Genomic DNA, 17,796 nt, shown 5'->3' on the forward strand with positions numbered 1-17,796 from the left:
ACGCATGAATGAACAAGTGAATGGAGAGATGGAGAGCAGAGGGTGGGAAGGGCCTTCTCCCTACCAGGGACCCAGCCCTCTGAAAATAGTCTGATGAGAACAACATGGAGCAGCACTCAGGCAGGGGTCATGGCAGTCCAGCCCACCCTTAGTGTGCATAGTCTTGGAGCCACAACCAGAGTCACTCTGGGCACCTGCCCTTCTCTGGATAGAGGCCAGAGTATCTGACTCAGGATCCAACTCTGGTTCTGGAGCCCCCAGAAGGTTCTGAAGGCCTTGAGCTGAACTTCAATGATCTTAGCTCACTCTCCTCCCTCCCCCAGAGAAGATGAGCATCCTAGGACCTTAAAGTGGGAGGTCAAGGTTTTAGTACTACACTTTAACCTCTATCAAGGGGCCTCTCTATAGGAAAGAATTCCTTTGCATTTGGACAACTTTCTCCCAAACTAGAACGCTCATCAGTTTGGGAGATTCTTCGCATCCCCCAAAAGTCTATGGCTTGGGGCAGGGGTGGGAAGGGGAGCAGATGGGGACACCCTCACATTGGGTGCCAGGTACTGCTCCATCAGCCCTTTGAGTGACAGATGCAAATATTCTGCCGGGGCCCCAGCAGGCTGCTCTGTCCCTCCCTCACTCGCTTGCTCGCTTCCCGGCCAGCTCGCTCCTTCCTTTATCTTATCAAAGCCCCGTAATTACAATTGCTATTTTGTTTCCTCGAATCTGCAATCAGAGCTCCTTGGCCCTGATGAGGGAGCGCCTGTCAACCTGATCGCTGAGTGACAGCCGGGCCACCTTTCCTGGCCGCCCCCACACTCCGCAAACACAAACATACACACACACACACACACACACACACACACACCCTCGCCTCCTGCAAACACAAACACACACTCCTTGCCAACACAAACAGCCCCTCTCCGCAAACACGCCCTCGCGGGGACCCAAACACACACCTTCAGCCTCTTTCCAAACGCATCCCTCGCCCCAGGCCCACCCTGGGCCCCTCAAATCCACACCAGCCGGCGCGGGCTGCCTGGATTGAAGTTTGCTCCTACTCGCGCCTCCTGCGCCCGGCGTTCAAAGCGCCGCGGACTCTCCACCGACTGTTCAAATGCAAATCGCGGAGACTGCGTTAAGCACTTCGGACCCCGCCAGGGAGTCGTCTCCCCTCGCACCCTAAATAACAAGGCTGCCCATCCTCCAGTGGTCTGCAAACCGCGGATGTACGCCTTCATCCCTCGGCGCTCCGAGGCCAAAGTGAATTGGCAGTGCTCCTACTGTGCGCTGAGCTGGCAGAAGGGGCATCGAGGAGAGGCGGGAGCGGGGAGGGAGAAAAAACAATCCCCAACTCTGTCCGCGGGGCGCCCTTTTGGGCCAGGAAACTCCTGGAAGAAGGGGAAAGGTGTGGATTGGGTCCCCACTGCGGGCAGGAGCGTGCTAGGCGCCGGCCTGGGCTGCACGGAGACCCACGCAGGAAACAGTCAAGGCTTACAATGAGCGCTCACTAGCTTCGCAGGGGGTAAATATCGGGACGGGGCCACGCGCAGGGGGTAGAGGGGTTGACTGGGGAGGCTTCCCCCAGAGATGACTTCTCTGCTCTCAGCCGGTCTCCTGAGTCTCCAACCAAGCACATGCTGAGGACTCTGGAGGTTATAGGCGAGAGGAGGAAGGGAAGGGCTCTAACAGGACCTTTTCTAGCAAATCAGTCAAAGAACGAGTGAAGTCAGCCTCAGTGACTTACTCCTCGCTTTCTGCCTAAACTTAGGCGGCCCAAACCACTCACCTAGCCCCCTGCGAGGCGGCGTGGGGAGCCGCACGGCCACAGGTGGTTTCAACCTCGCCCACCAGAGGGCGCCAGCTGCATTCCCCCTCCCTCACGACCACAGAAAGGTGAATGGTCTCGAGCCTGACTTCCCCCACCACGCTACGCAGGTTCCTGATGGAAGCACCTCAGTCGTCCTGGAGAGGAGAAAGGGGCCTACGACCCTGACCACTGCAACCCAGAGAGAAATCATCTTCTTTTATCCTTAACTTGAAGAAAAAGGGAGGTTAGAGCTTGAACCTCAGCTTCTCACCAGGAGGGGTGGGGAAACCTACTCCAAGGATGTGTTGAAGCAGGGATGCTTTTCTGTGTTGTGGGACACTCTCTCCAAAGTTTACCTTACCTGCCCCAATACCAGCCCCTTCGGGTTATCTAGAGATCCCTCCCACTTGTTCACTCATTTGCCCAGCAGCCAGTGTGGGAGGGAGTCGGCCTGGCCCCACCATCCCACCAGGTACTGTACTCTGTCCATCCTCAGCATGTCTGGCCCCAGGCTGTCTCAGGAGTTAACCGTTTGTTTGTTTGTTTGTTTGTTTGTTTGTTTGTTTGTGGGACATTGAAATACTGCCCCCCTCCCACATCAACACAGCTGCTGAACTGCTGACCTCAGAGTTGGTCACATACACACTAATGCTCACACCAGGTACTTCCCTTTCTCTTCCTGGCATAGCAGCACCCACACCCCAGAACACCTGATTACAGGCACCAGAGATTCCCCACACCAGGCGGTGTGCTGGGGGTCAGGAACCCCTTAGCCCAGGAGGTTGAATCCCAGGGGACCCTCTCTGCCCCCATATGCCAGGCCACCCGGATTCTGGTTTCCCTGTCACCCAATCTGGCCAGTCCCCTCCATCTGGCCCCTGGAATCAGGTTTCTAAGGGCCCAGACCAGCTCAGAGACAGCCTGCAAGACTGGAAGGAGGAGCAAAGACTAGCCTCTGCCTTTCCCCTCACAGGCCCTCTCAGGGCCTGAGCCCCCTCATGGGGCTAGGGATGCACATTCCTTGGACTGCTTAAGCCCCTTTATCTGCCCCCTGCCCATCAGCCTGAGTGCTGACAGAGGCCCAGGCCCCTTGTTTGGATGCTGATAACCTCCTGGGATGGCCCTCCCCCACCTGTAGGGACTGAGAATGGGCTTGGTGTTGGGAGGTCCTCTTTTAGTAAGGCAGTTGGGGCCCAGGCCTTGCCTGGCCCCTGGGGTCCTAGGGATAGCAGGATCCCACATTTCCTCACCCTCCCCAGGCCCAAGGCCACCCTCGGTGCTGCCACAGTGCCACCTCGTGGCCCCTAGGGGAATGCCAACCCAGCAGGTAAAGAAGCCACACAAATGAGTTGCAAAAAAACCTCCACATCACTTTATTACAGCCTTTATCCAAAAATGTAAAAAGTATTAAAAATGTGTAGTCCTGAGCTTCAGATGCTGACCTCCAATCTCACAGGCAAGTGGGGAGAGAGGGTCAGGAGTGAAGTTCAGAGTTCCTCCCACTCCTGGAGAAAAGGGAAGCCCCAGATATGGCATAAGATTAGAGAAACACCAGGGCCCTTATGAAGAATAGGACCACCCTCTCTCCAAGCACCAGCCCAAGACCCCACCCACCCACCCATCCATCCCTCCTCTTCAACGGAGAAGACACATTTAAATTTCTTGAAACTTGTACAGGAACATAGTGCATGGCACACGTAGCAGGCAGCTAGCTGACCTGAGGGAGAGCAAACAAGGGGTCAGCATCAAGGCCGTGTTCACGTGCTCCTCCTGCCCCATCCCAGACCTTGCTGGACACCCCTCTCCCCACTCACCAAGGCTAGGGCCTGCCCCTCTGCTTCTTGGCAGGTAGGATGGGGCACAACTCAGCTTCCTCCTCCTCACTCCCTTCTTCACTCTCTTCTTCCTCAGAAACGTCATTGCTTATAGTAACTGGTGGATACATAAGCAGTAAAAGAGGAGGAGGTTAAAGCCAGACCCCCTTCATACCACATGTCATTTATTCATGCCCTGTGGTGCCAGGGATCCTGATCTCCCAGAGCTTATGGTCTAGGTGGGAAGAACCTCAGATACTAAATGAGAGATGACAAAGAGCCAAAGAAGACCACGTTAGTGCAGGTGGAGAAGCTGAGACAGGTTTCATGCAGGAGGTAGGCTTAAGTAGGACAAAAAGTGGAGGATACATCACACATAGTCTGTATGGAAGCTCCACTAGGAGATAAAGATAGGATGGGGCAGGAGTGTAGAGGGCGGCGATGGGAAGAGAAACTCGATGGCAGAACCCACTAGACAAAGGAGAAGACTCTCACCAATCTGGTGCCTCCCAGTGATGCGCACGGGGCCAGAACCTGACTTCAGGCGGAAGGTTACAGGTGGCTGGAGCTGGAAGTCATCCAAACTGAGCTGGAAGAAAGACAAGGATGAAGGCCTGGCCCATCCCATCTTGTGTCCTTGGGTCCTCAATTCCTAACAACCACCACTATCACTACCACCACCACCAGCACCGCCACCACCACCTCAACATATGCTTGAGAACTCACCATGGGTTGGCAGGACAACTTGAGATTGGCCACAGGGACTGCAATCTCCTGATGGTCATGATTCCTGGCCACGACTTCTACCACATTACACTCATCTTTGGCCCCCTCGGTGAGGCAGAGCTGGGAAGAGTACACAGAACCCTGGGGTCTCCCCAAGCAAGGATTGACACCACAATCCTTGTGGAGGCATCGACCCTATAATTTGCCCCACCCCAGTGGTCCCTGAATCACTCAGCCAGGAAAGCTGCCCATGTGGGAGTTAGGCAGAGGAAGGAAGTCCCAGTAAAGGGATTGGGGGCGGGGGGAGGGGGGGCGGTTGGAAGCCCTCCGAGTTGCCTGCTCAGGTCCAGCGATTCACCACCACCACCTTTCCCCGCCCCTCACCATGGTCAACGCCAGCACATGCTCCGATTCATCCTCTTCCTCTACCTTGAAGGTGAAAGAGCGGGTGTGGCCAGAGAGCTCACAGCCTGGAAGAGGGAACAGTGTGAACGTGCCTGAGTGTGCGTGGGGGGCGTTCCACCAAACCTCTGTCACGTGCAGCCATGGTGTGACCGGCCATTTACGCACCCTTCTCAGGAACACCAGGGGCGCTCTGTCCTGGGCTCCGCCCGGCACATCTGGGACAGCGGTCGCGCCACCCCCTCCCGCTTCGTCTGCCGCGCACGGGGCCCCCTCCGCCTCAACCCACGTCGTGTACTCATCTGGATTCCTGTTCTGCCCCTGACCGCCCTAGCACCACCCTCATCCCCTCCTTTCCTCAATACCGAAGAAAAAACTGTCCATAGTGACCGGAGCCGGGACCCGCAGACCCCCGACCCCCCCGGCCCGGACTCGGCTCTCCTGACTCAGGAACGCTAAAGCGGCGGCGGCGCCGGCGGCCATGCTGCTAGGGCCGTCTGGAAGCTCCGCCCCCCGACACGTATAAAGCGAGGGACTCGCAGCGTGTTCCGGTCCCGCCCATTAAAGGAGCCGCTGGCGCTTGAGAGAGGAGGGACGAGGCGCGACCGGACCTAGGGCTTTCTCCCCCGGGGGCCGGTGGCCTCTGGTCAAACCTGTGTGTCGGGACTGCATGGAAGGGTCAGAGAAGCATGGATTTCTTAATGTTAATGTCCTTCTGCACTTCCATGACCACGTCTCTCTGAGGGCGGCTCCTGCCTCCATTTTCTCTAGCTCCTCGCACCCTCTGCTGTCTCCACTCCCCCAATCCAGGGCAAGTTTTCGTCAAAGGGAGAATAGATACAAAAACAGAAACCTTTCCAATTCCCCTAGTAAAGGCGAGTTTCAAGGCAGCGTTTTCCTCATAAAAGCAAAGGAAATACTCTACTTGCCTTGCCTTTCCTCCAAGAGAGCCGAGGCTCCTGAAGGAAGACTTTTTGCCCATGGGTTTATTTTCTACTGGAACCATGGAACCACTCGGCCCTCTTTCCAATATACGTCTGTGCTTCCTGCTCTTAACGACCAGAGAAGTTCACTATCTAGAAGGCTTCTCTTTATTGAGCTTAATATGCTGGCTGGAGGCCGGCGCTTGCTAGGAAAGGATGTTAGCTTCAATGTGCAGCTAGCGGCTACTTCTGGCAAACGTACTTTGAAGCCTATAATTGCAGCCCAGAACACCCTTCTACCTTAAGAGTAGTATGTCCCATAATTTGGGCAACTCCCCCACCCCCACCTCTCACCTTTTGACCAATCAGGCAAAGTGTGTTCCTTATCCTACTAGATGGGAGGGAACGCATTCAAACTAGCGGCCCTAACTCCCACCCAGGATATAACTGCGGGAGGAGGGTGGCTTGGCCAAGAACTAGTCTTCCTTTTTTACCTTGCCATGAAGAAAATCTGGAAGGAAGTCTTTTACTGGAGACGGGAATAGGAAGGTGCATCCCCCAACGTGAACGGCTATGGAAGATGCTTGTGAGACATGAAAGGCATGAGAAAAGGTACAGAGCAGAAACAGGAAGTAGGTTTACACAGTACACCACCACACACATTCACTTCAAGTTTTATTTTGCCTCTTGCATGGTCTTCAGATAGTTTTACAGTTCGTTTTCTACAGGAACTGAGCTGTGATCTGAACAATCAATGAAATGTCATTCCAACCTTAATAAATATTCATAACCATAGAAGAGAGCATAGCACTTTACCATCCTAGAATGATGAAGGTACAGGCCTGGACATCTGTTTCATGGTTAGCATCTGTGACCAGACCAGCCAAAATGATTATTATAAGCCAAGATAAAACCACAAGCAAACTTACTAAAAATCCTGATTCCATAGATTGACACTGAAATCCTCCAAATAAATGCTAGAATTGTCCACTAGAGTACAAAATGTACTTAAAGAGAAAACCAAGTGACCTTAAACTGTTTTATACAGCATCTTGTAGAGCTCTTCCCTTCCCCTTAGCCTTCTTAGGTCTTCTATCAGTTAAAGGTTTCTACCCTGAAGATAAAGAGGCCTCCTTCCTCCTCTCCATTCATCTTACCAACTCAGTGCCCACTCACAGGCCCTGGTTGAAAGTCACTAGGTACCACTAGGCACAATGCTTTAAGATTCAAAGCCCAAACTGATGGAATTTCTTCCTGAAGGAAGATGCCTTTTCCTTGCCCCTCCCACCTCAGCTCAAAGTAAAACAGCTGATAACAAAACTGCAGGGAAGCAAGATAACAAAATACTGTTAGGAATCCATGATGAAAAAAATGAATCCTGCAGAGATTACCTGTTAATAACCTCATGCTCAGAACCCCTAAAAACACCAAATCTAAATTAAAATACATGAAGCTTTCAGAATCTGGTTAAAGGAAAAAGAAAAGGGTAACCTTAAGTCATTGGTTAAAGTGTGCTCATTTTTTAAAAAAAATTAGATACAAACATGCAATTAAAGACTCTGATTTAATAAAACCAGTTGTAACAGATCTTGAAATTAAAGGACAACTGATCTCCGGGCAAATGGGACCAGTAAGTCCCTGAACCCCACTTGATGTCAAAACTAACATTTCACATGCTGACCTGCATTGAGGTTAATTTCCAGAAGTGACTGCACTTTGCAAGACTGAGTCCCATGAAATTAGACTCTCATACCCAAAGTGGTCATGGCCTAGCCCTAGGTGGGAGGCACTTTAAAAACAATAAAACTTCTTTAAAAAAAAAAAAAAAAGACAAAAGTAAAGAAAATCCATCTTCCACTGATTTACATTATTCAAAGTGCCATCCTGAACCACACACCCTTTCATTTTCAAAAGGAAAAAAATTACAAAAACAGTGAACACAAAGGATACTCAGGTTACAGCTAGTTTATATACAAAAAAATTTACAAGTCTGCCATTTTTAGGCTTTTGCCACAAACAAATGCACATTTGTCCCTACAAAGCACAACATGCCTGAACCAATGGTCACTACAAGAGACAACTGGCCATGGCTTTACAAAGAGCAGAAAAACTGCCCCAAATTAAAATCATTTACTCAGCTTAAACTATGCCACAACCATCCCACTTGGAATCTCTACCCTGAAGCCTCTGAAACCCACTAAATCTTTCTCATCTCTGCCATGTCTCCAAAGAATGAAAGACATTTTTCATCCAATCAATCAAGGAGGATGACAAATGATTCTAATTACTCTTAGGTGAGAAATGCAACCACGCTGGATGCAGAACACAGTGCTGACTACATTTATTGAAGACCCCCTCCCTACAAGCCCATGTAAGAGGTCTTGGCACCTAACACAAGCCCCACAAAGGAGGCCCACATCTGTTTCAGACAGGATTTGCATCAATACAACCTTCCAACCAGTGAGTAATCTCAAAGTGTGATGGGTGAGTTTTACATAGTCTTCGTTTCCAATCCAAATTGGCTGATTAATTTTGCCATTCCAGAGGCTGAACTGTATGAAGACCCCAACCACCACCGACCAAGTGAAGTTCAGAGACTTTCGGACAGTTCATAGTGCCAACAAATTTCACAGGCTCCGACCAAGTATAACCACATCCTTTGGAAATCCTTCCATTTTTGCAATTTCAAAACAGCCTAACTTGCTGTAAAATTCCAGAATTCTTTTATCATCTGGTCTCACTTCACAGAAAGCCCCCCGGGAGCCTAGAAATAAAACAAATATTCAAAATGTAAATGTCAACTGGAATTATGGATAGGAGTTGTCATGAATCTTTAATATATTTCAAATAGGTGACAGTAGGAGCTTATTTATACCAGTCCCTAAATTTCACACCACAATTTTTAAAATTCATATGAATATTCAGTGAATATTAGTATTCATCAATACAGAATACTACAGCGGCAACTATCTTAAATGACGGATATGTTAACTAGCTTGAATGTGGTAATTACAATTATTTCAAATCATCAAACTGTACACCTTAAATATATACAGTTCTTAATTCTCAAAAATACCTCCATTAAAAAAACTCAGTGAAGCCATTTGCAACTACGTGGATGGAACTGGAGGGTATGCTAAGTGAAATTAGCCAGTCAGAGAAAGACAAAAATCATATGACTTCACTCATATGAGGACTTTAAGAGACAAAACAGATGAACATAAGGGAAGGGAAACAAAAATAATATAAAAACAGGGAGGGGGACAAAACAAAAGAGACTCATAAATATGGAGAACAAACTTAGGGATACTGGAGGTGTTGTGGGAGGGGGGATGGGCTAAATGGGTATCTACTCCTGAAATCATTGTTTCATTATATGCTACCTAATTTGGATGTAAATTTTAAAAAATAAAAAAATTAAATTAAAAAAATAAATAAAAATAAGTATTATAATAAATAATAATATAATAAAAATAAAAATAAAATATTACTGGCAAATAAAAAAAAAATTCAGTGAAACTCTTCCCCAGAAAATCTTTTGCGGAAGAGGATGTAAGAAACCTCAATGCAAAAAATACCTCTGTTTAATGTTTTAATACAAAGTACCTTTGAAGAGCCCACAGGGCAAAGTCCATTCCAGTTTATGTCACAAGCCAATAATAACCAGAATATGTTGTACATTCTAAGACATACCTCCTATACCTGCATGAGTCAGTTCTAAGCACAACACTAAGAATTATACTATCTTCAAAGAGTTGTTTAAATTATTCCACAAGAGGGATACCACTGACTCAAATGATACAAAGATGTAACAGTTAAGTGCACTCCCAAGTAACAACAACCCTCTAAAGAGGTCTCAAACAAGCTGCTCATTTTTGTACCGTCCAAGGGCTAAAAATAGTTTTTTACATTTTTTAAAGGCTGTGTAAAAAAAAAAAAGTATGTAGGAGCAACTGGTTGGCTCACTATGTACAGCCTGCGACTCTTGATCTTAGGGTCATTAGTTTAAGCCCCACAATGGGCATAGAGCTTACCCTAAAAAAAATAAATTAGGAGCACCTGGGTGACTCAGTCCGTTGAGCACCTGGCTCTTGATCTGAGCTCAGGTCATGATCTGTTTCTGAGTTCAAGCCCTGAGTCAAACTCTGTGCTGACAACACGGATACTGCTTTGGATTCTCTCTCCCTCTCTCTCTGCCCCACCCCCATGCTTGCACTCTCCCTCTAAATAAATAAACATTAAAAAAATTAATGTATGGTGGGGGGCACCTGGGTGGCTCAGTCAGCTGAGTGTGTCTGACTTCGGCTCAGGTCACGATCTCACAGTTCGTGGGTTTGAGCCCCGCATGGGGGTCTGTGCTGATACCTCAGAGCCTAGAGCCTGCTTTGGATTCTGTGTCTCACCACCCCCCCCCCCCCCCGCTCCTCCCCTACTCACACTCTGACTCTCTAAAAATTTTTTTCAAAAAAAATTAATGTATGGAACTTAACTTAAAAAAGAATATGTAATTAAAATCTGTATGTGGCCACTGGAGTGTATTTATTACCTAGACATTTACAGAAAAAATTTTCATACCACGAATAAAAGCAAAATTATTTCTGTAGGCTGAGTTTAGACAACACTCAAAACAATTTGTCAACTTGGGGCACCTGTTTGGCTTAGTCGGTGAAGCGTCCAACTCTATTTCAGCTCAGGTGATAATCTCAGTTTTTGACATACAGCCCCAGGTCGGTCTCCACACAGAGTACGGAGCCTGCTTGGGATCCTCTCTCCCTCTCTCTCTCTCTCTCTCTCTCTCTCTACCCCTAACCCGCTCACTTGTATGCTCTCTCAAAATAAACTTTTAAAAAAAGGCAACTCTGCATTCCTTTTTTTTTTTTTTTAAAGTAGGCTTCATACCCAGTGTGGAGCCCAGTACTGGGCTTGAATTCACAATCCTAGGATTAAGACCTGAGCTGAGATCAAGAGTTGGACGCTTAACTGACAGAGCCACCCAGGAGCCCATCAACTGTGTATTCCTAAATGAAGCTTCTTTTGAGGGTTCACTTAATTTCCAATTATCACAGTGAGTCTCCTGGCAAAATAAATTTAACCTCATGTATTCACTTCTCATTTAAATGGGGCTCAAAATAAGCATTCATAGTATAAAAGATCAACATTTTCCAATGATTAATATACATGCAATTCTTATACCACTAATTATTCAGAAGCCAAACCATACATGGTGGGGAAGGGAATGCAAGTTCAGTGTAATTCATTTCTTTCTATCCTGTCTCCACCTAGCGCAAACACCAGCAACTACACGAATATGTACTCACCATTAGCCTTCAGTGAAGACAGGAGGCAAGCCATCATGCTTTTGGCTACACTCGGGTCAGTTACTTTTTTATGAATATCCATCTTTATCAGAGAAGGGAAGTTGGCAAGGAAAGTTTCTGGCAACACTTCCTGCTCTTCATGGAAACTCAACATTATTTTCTGTAAAAATTTGAAAGAATCTCTTGATTTTCAGTAACTCATTATACATCTATATCCCAACTACAGAAACCAGCAATAGGAAAAGGAAAGCCACATTCAGTAACTCTTCCAGTCATTATGTACTTATCACATAAAGAATTAATTAGCTTATAATTCTAGCCGAAGCATTTTCACTTTTAAAACCATTTGTCTGAATGTAATGTGGTATTCTGAATTCGATCCTGGAACAGAAAAGGACATTAATGGAAAAACAAGTGAATAAAGTGTGGAGTTTATAGTACTGCGCCAAAGCTGGTTTCTTAAGACTTGGACAAATGTAAAAAAATGGGTGAGGGGTAATAGAGGAATTTTGTATTATCTCTGTTAATCTAAAAATATTCAAAATTTAAAAAAAAATTTAGGTTTGTATTGCTTACACAAAAATGTGAATGTAAAAGAGATTACAGTAGACCCACTGGTCATTCTTTGTATGTTCCTATGCTGAAAACTGTAACTGTCAAATATAAAACAGTAATGCATCAACAGCTCAATCACCAGCACACTGTAGTTAATATCTATGTAATTATAAGTAAGTGAGGCTACTCCACATCAGCCTCTTATTACACAGCCATCTGGCTAGAGGAGAAGGTAAAAAATAGGAATAAACTCTAGAGAGAATATAAGTAAAGTGGTATGGGAGAGAGAAGAATTTCAGAAAAGGCTAACAGGAACAACATGGAAGAAAAAAGCCATGTCACAAATGAAAGAGTCCAAATATATCTCTACAAGTATTTATTGGGCATAAACATTATCAAGAAGGAACTGTTTTTTTAAATGCATATGCTAAAATAAAATGCATATGCTGATGCATAGATCAAAATAATCATAAATTATATATGAAAAATTCACTGAAGTTGGGACAGGGTAGACATATGACAAGAAGTACTCCTATCTGCAAATAGACTCTCAGGGCAGCTCACCTCTATTACTTTTTTTTATTACAATGAGAAATACATTACTGAGAAGGCAAGTGAGCCCCCTACAACCAAGCAAATGAAAGATTTTAATTAACTTGCCCTGAGTACCCAAAGAAGAGACCATTTAAGTTTAGGTACTTCACAACAGGGTAGGAAAAAAAAAGGTTCTTTAGTTGTCTATATTCTGTTTTTACTTGAGAAGTATTATAACAATGTTTCCAAATAAAAAAAAACTCCTAATGCTGAGGAAACAATGGAATATGTCACACTTAAGAATAAGTAATGGGGTGCCTGGGTAGCTCAGTTGGTTAAACGTCCAACTTTGGCTCAGGTCACGATCTCACGGCTCGTGAGTTCAAGTCCTACACTGAGCTGTGCTGACAGCTCAGAGCCTGGAGCCTGCTTTGGATTCTGTGTCTCCCTCTCTCTCTGTTCCTCCCCTGCTCACACTCACTCTCTTTCAAAAATAAACATCAAAAAAAAAAAAAAAAAAAAAGAGTAACTAATAAAAGGGGTGCCTGGGTGGCATAGTCAGTTAAGCATTTGACTCGATCTCGGCTCAGGTCACGATCTCACAGTTTGGGAGTTCGAGCCTCACACAGGGCTCTGCAGATAGCACAGAACCTGCTTGGGATTCTGTCTCTCCTTCCCTCTGCCCCGCTCCCACTTGTGCTGTCTCTCAAAATAAATAAAACTGAAAAATTAAAAAAAAAAAAAAAAAGTAAGAATTCTTTTCTGTAGAGAATTTAGAAAGCAATGACATTTTTTTGACAGCATGAGAGAGCACGCACATACAAAACTGGAGGAGGAACAGAGGGATAGAGAGAATCTTAAGCAGGCTCCATACTCAGTGTGGAGCCTGACAAGGGGCTGGATCCCACAACTTTGGGACCATGACCTGAGCTGAAATCAAGAGCTGGACACTCAATTGACTGAGCCACCCAAGCGCCTATTGAAAGTACTGAAATTTTAAGATATCTCTGCTTACTTTACCTTAGTAAGTACTTTAAAACTACTGTAGTATAATTCTAAACCTGCTATTACCTCAGCCTCGGAGAGTTCTTTGTCACCATTTGGCTTGGTATACTTCTCCTGCATGAAGGGGATCCAGGAAATTTTACATTTTTTAATGAAGGGGGTCACATCTACAGTGCCCAAGGCATAACCACATATGCCATCTTCGTCTTCTAGGACAAAACAGTAATCCAGGCTAAGGGAAAGCAGCCCTCCTACTAACCTGCTCAGAAGAAAAGAGGGTAGAATGAGTTTTTAACCCCAAATTTTAGACTTCAGAGACGTTAAGGCCTTAACGTACTTGAATGGCAACCTACAGAAACTACATTCGGTGTAAGAAAAAAACCAAAAAATACACACATGTAAATATTCACATTTAATTGTAACTAAAGTGGAATTTCTAGAAAACTTTATTTCTAGTCATCACCTCCCCTTTAACCTGATAAACGTGGCTATGAAATGTTACTCCCAAATCCAACAAATCCAAACACTTCATCACATACTTGTCTCCAATAAGGTCAGGCTGACTTTGAAAAGGTAAACCCACTCCATCGTCATACATTTCTCTGCAAATCTTGTACACGGAAGCCTGAAAATATAATCTAGTTAAGCAACACATCAAGAAAAATCGCAACAGAAATTAACAATAGGACTCAGTGAGTCAGACTGGACTTCTAGGACACAGTAACAAAATGCCTGGCCTGTCATAAATATCCCCTCTGCTTTAATATTTATTCATTGAATCATACTTGTAAAATCAGTAGAAAACAGCATGGTATAGTAAACACAGAATTGTTTCAAAGGAGATGGTTTTAGGCAGTTAAGAAGTAGATTCAAAATGCTGCAAACTATGCTGCTGAGCCTCTCAGTTTTGTATACATCCAAAAATTTTTAAACGTGTTAATGGTCTTTAAACAGGCTTCCTGTTTCCTGTAGTTGACTGTCAACAGCCGGTAGATACTTCACAACTGGGAATTATAAAATACTAATATATTAGAGAAAATCAGCCAAGGACCATACCACTTGGACACACCCTAATACCTTTCAGCTGATTTTCATAAAGGAGGACTTACTTAAGGGACTTAGCTCAAAATGTTTATGAGTCTAACCTCCTTATTAGATTCTCCCTTAAATATTAACCCTCACGTGTTCAATGTTTCAGTTAACTTTCTCCACCTAAAGTTCCTATTTGAAAGTACCGAAGAGATTCTCTTAACAAAGGAGTTCAAAGGAAACTTGTGAGCACCATAACCATATACCAAGTTGGTAGGTAGACAATTACCTCATCTTTAGGAAAATATGGTCTGATAGTATAAACTTTGGAGGTAGGAGTCAGTGGGGGTGGTTGAAAAAAGAGATCATTTGCCCCATCAATTGGCAGCAAACGCTGTGGGAAGAAACAAAAGGAGATGGATTAGTGTTGGGAAGAGATCCATTTCTTTAAATGGGTGTGCACTGCAGATTACCAACTTAACATTAACTGGCTACTGCAGGCAGACCTAAAGAAGAGGGGTGTACTATGCTTTACTAAAACAAACACCTCTTTGCTGGGGAAAGGGGGTGCTTCTGAATAGAAATTACCCAAACGGAGTTACATAGCTTTAGTGGCATATTAATGGGGATTTAAACTTATAGTAAAAAAATAAATAAAAAATAAAAAATCTATTCCAGTATCACAAATCTACTTTTTTTAAACCAATCTCATATAGACCATCTCTGTACTAAAAGATGGCAGAACAGAATGTCAGGAGGAGAGGTTTGGTCTGAAGAGGGTTATCTGTCCAGGAGACGCTTTATCCCCAAAGCAATGCGCTTCAGTTTGCTGTGCGCAGCAGAGCACCTGTTGGGGGGAGAAAAGTAGAGCACCTGAAAAGTCCATGAACAAATTCCAATCCAAAAAAGTTTCTTATTTTGCTCAAATTTTCATTAACAGACTATTCTTTCAAATATAAGTTTTATTTGTAAAATAATCGGGAAAGTATCCAAAAGCCCCTTCACCATTCACTTGCATAATTATTCATCCTTTTTGCTCATGGAGTTTCCACTGGCAGACAAGCATGCGCGCATTGTGCATTGCGGGCGCAGATTAAAATGGTGTGCGACCTGCAAAGAAACAATGTGAAGTGTATACCTAGAGCCGCTGCGCTTCGCAGGCGCGGGGGGAATTGGCAGCATCTCCTTCAGAAATTACTGTGAAAGAGGAGGAAAATTTGATTTAAAATCCAGCTATGTAACTAAATTGAATTTGGGACTAGAAAGCCTTCGGCAGACCAATCCTTCCAGCCATCTGATGCGCAACATAAGGTTTCTCATAAAACAAAGAAAATGTCAATTCAGTTGTGAATTCATATTGATACCTGGAACTCTCCTGCTAGACCACCTCTAAAGGCCCAGGGTTCTTGGTCTCCAATTAAGAACTGTGCTGAAGAATGACTACGACACCCTGTTGAGATCAGATCCAAGCGGAGAACGTTACGAGAAAGGGGATTTCCTGGGGTCTCAAACGTCCAACAAACTAACAAACACTTTGTGGAAATAACTCTCTAACAATAATAATCCAGGGTTTCAGGACAAGGCTGTGATAATAGCTTTTTTAAATTTGTGATAGAATTTCAATACTGATGTTTTTTCCTTTGATTCATGAATAATCACTTTAAGAGTTCTACTCTTTAATTATTGGAAGAAAAGCCAGTCTCAAGTTTGTCTGGGTCAAATTTGTGATATTCCCTAGATACAGCTATAAAAATCAAGCCAGCTAGCCAGCTGTTTGCTCTGTAGTAAAATCACAGTAATTATGAAAGTGAAATGAATGAGACAGATAATGAGACATTTTATTATCACAGCCCATGAAGGAATTAAACCTGTCTGAAGTCACATTTTACATTATGAGGAAGGGTACAGGAAGGGAAAAAGGGGAAGGGGAGGATTAATCTTGTCAGAAAACTAAGGTCAACGGAATAAACAAAAGAAATTGTTCAGTAAGTTGACATCAAAACACAATGAAAACTTTATTTTTTCTAACAAGGACGATCCAATTTAGACTTGGCTAATAGTAACGGTAGTCGGACAAATTCTGAGCACTAAGGAGAGTCGACTGATGCTCCTAATTTATCCACAGCTAAGACATACTTTTCTTAAAAGTATGGTAGTATCTGGCTCCTCTGATTGACGATTATAATTTTTGCAGTGCACTGAACACAGGCATGGAGTAACAGGGTTTGAGGTCCAGAAGTCAGCATTAAGATCACCACGTAACCAACTTCAGAGGCAATAAAGGAAGCTAACAAGAAATAGTTAAAAGCAAATATTTGGAGGCCAAATCAAAATCACCTGCCTAGTCTTCTGACAAGATAAAGCAGCGCAATATAGTTCTTTTCCATTGGAAGACAGCATTCTACCTCCTGTTCAAGTTAACAGTCTCATCAGTACAATATATAGTGTGCTAGTCAGACAGTCCCAAAGCAAACCAATTTTTTTGTTCACAATTCAGGCCCATTAAGAGATTATATCCAAGTTTGTCATTTTTTAGGGGTAGGGGTATTTTAAGAAAGCATACATAATATGTAGATTTGTAAAATAAATATGAAATAGGGTCAAAATTTAGGCTAAGAGAACCTGCCCCATTCCATAGCTCAGTGTAAATTTACACTGCAGGAAAAAACTATACTCTCAAACTTTAAGATCAGCCAATTTCCCCTACCCCCCACTTTGAGACTACAACATAACTAGCACTTCCAACTATTACAATAAAAAGCTGCATGTACGAAGAGCTGTATAAATGAAAACATGGTTAATGCCTCAGTCGCTGCGCAAACGTGACTTCAGTTCATGCCTACTGCCCTTAAAACTGAGCTACCTCACATATAGACCTTTCAACTTAAACTAATTAATCATGACGCGCTGTGAACATCTGCCGCTGTCCATCCAATAGTAGTAGACACTTGTGCTGAGGATTCTCCCATCTGTACACAATGGGGAAGAAGATAATAGAAGTCGTTAGTAATCAAAAGTACTGCATAGCCACATTCTTTAAAGGACTGAATGCCAGCTGGACTGGAGAGAGGAGGAAAACAAAGGGCTCTAAGCAGTAACTCCCTGATATCACTACAGATCCATGAAAATACTCTACTTGTCGTGAGCTTTTTGTAAAGCTATGTGCATGCCAAGATAATTATTTAAAATTTCTAAGATGCTCTGAACTTGAGATGTACAATAGCTACCTACACAATTTGGGAAGGCTGCTCCTGTAACTGCACAGTACAGAAGTAAAATCTGAGAGTAAACAAATACTGTACATAATCAAAAATTAAATTTTTAATAATTCTTGAATTACAAGAGGAGTATCAAATGTTTTAAATGATACTTTCCCAAGCCCAAGAAACCAGATTTCAGGTTGGAAACTTAAGATTTAAATCCCTGTGAGAAATTATAACCCCTTGGCCAGAAGCCTGGAAAGCAAATGCTGTCATCCAATAACCAATGTAGAGGTATTTCCTGAGCCTAAAGGCAGATATCTATCACAGAAAAGAGGTGTCTTGGAGCCTTTTAACAATAGGTCAAAATTCTCTCTTCTAGGGGTGCCTGGATGGCTCAGTCAGTTAAGGGTCCAACTCTTGGTTTCAGCTCAGGTCATGATCTCACGTCCATGAGTTCGAGCCCTGCACATTGGGCTGTGTGCT

At 44.4% G+C, this 17,796-nt stretch overlaps 2 protein-coding genes across 4 annotated transcripts in view; both read right to left on the reverse strand.

The window, feature by feature from the left end:
• Positions 1-3,153: 3,153 nt before the first annotated feature.
• On the reverse strand, positions 3,154-5,271 carry NPM3 (nucleophosmin/nucleoplasmin 3). Of its 2 annotated transcripts, XR_007145278.1 has the most exons (7): positions 5,112-5,271; positions 4,729-4,814; positions 4,345-4,464; positions 4,114-4,207; positions 3,619-3,736; positions 3,423-3,521; positions 3,154-3,309 (listed from the first exon to the last, which is right to left on the reverse strand). XR_007145278.1 is itself a non-coding variant. In XM_047824904.1 (6 exons), the coding sequence occupies exons 1-5, from the start codon at positions 5,227-5,229 to the stop codon at positions 3,624-3,626; spliced, it is 531 nt and encodes a 176-aa protein (XP_047680860.1). In that variant the 5' UTR covers positions 5,230-5,271; the 3' UTR covers positions 3,154-3,309; positions 3,619-3,623. The 2 variants fall into 2 exon arrangements, 1 of the variants encoding a protein (XP_047680860.1); XM_047824904.1 differs by lacking the exon at positions 3,423-3,521.
• Positions 5,272-6,327: 1,056 nt separating this feature from the next.
• Positions 6,328-17,796, reverse strand: part of OGA (O-GlcNAcase) — a 29,226-nt gene continuing 17,757 nt past the window's right edge. For both annotated transcript variants that reach the window (XM_047824903.1, XM_047824902.1), the window contains 6 exons: positions 15,475-15,560; positions 14,400-14,504; positions 13,621-13,706; positions 13,148-13,340; positions 10,988-11,147; positions 6,328-8,433 (listed from right to left, as the gene is read on the reverse strand). In XM_047824903.1, coding sequence (XP_047680859.1) covers positions 8,297-8,433; positions 10,988-11,147; positions 13,148-13,340; positions 13,621-13,706; positions 14,400-14,504; positions 15,475-15,560 — 767 coding nt within the window. In that variant the 3' untranslated portion in view covers positions 6,328-8,296. The remainder of the gene's footprint in view (positions 8,434-10,987; positions 11,148-13,147; positions 13,341-13,620; positions 13,707-14,399; positions 14,505-15,474; positions 15,561-17,796) is intronic.

The sequence above is a fragment of the Prionailurus viverrinus genome, chromosome D2 (genome assembly GCF_022837055.1).
Source record: "Prionailurus viverrinus isolate Anna chromosome D2, UM_Priviv_1.0, whole genome shotgun sequence".
NCBI lineage: Eukaryota > Metazoa > Chordata > Mammalia > Carnivora > Felidae > Prionailurus > Prionailurus viverrinus.

What these genes read in the sequence shown, in the direction of transcription:
- NPM3 (XM_047824904.1), bottom strand. Translation starts at nt 5,229, where the DNA reads ATGGCCGCCGGCGCCGCCGCCGCTTTAGCGTTCCTGAGTCAGGAGAGC. An exon ending in TATGGACAGTTTTTTCTTCG is followed by an intron (nt 4,815 to 5,111) that starts GTATTGAGGAAA and finishes TCCCTCTTCCAG; the next exon opens with GCTGTGAGCTCTCTGGCCAC. An exon ending in ATGTGCTGGCGTTGACCATG is followed by an intron (nt 4,465 to 4,728) that starts GTGAGGGGCGGG and finishes TACTCTTCCCAG; the next exon opens with CTCTGCCTCACCGAGGGGGC.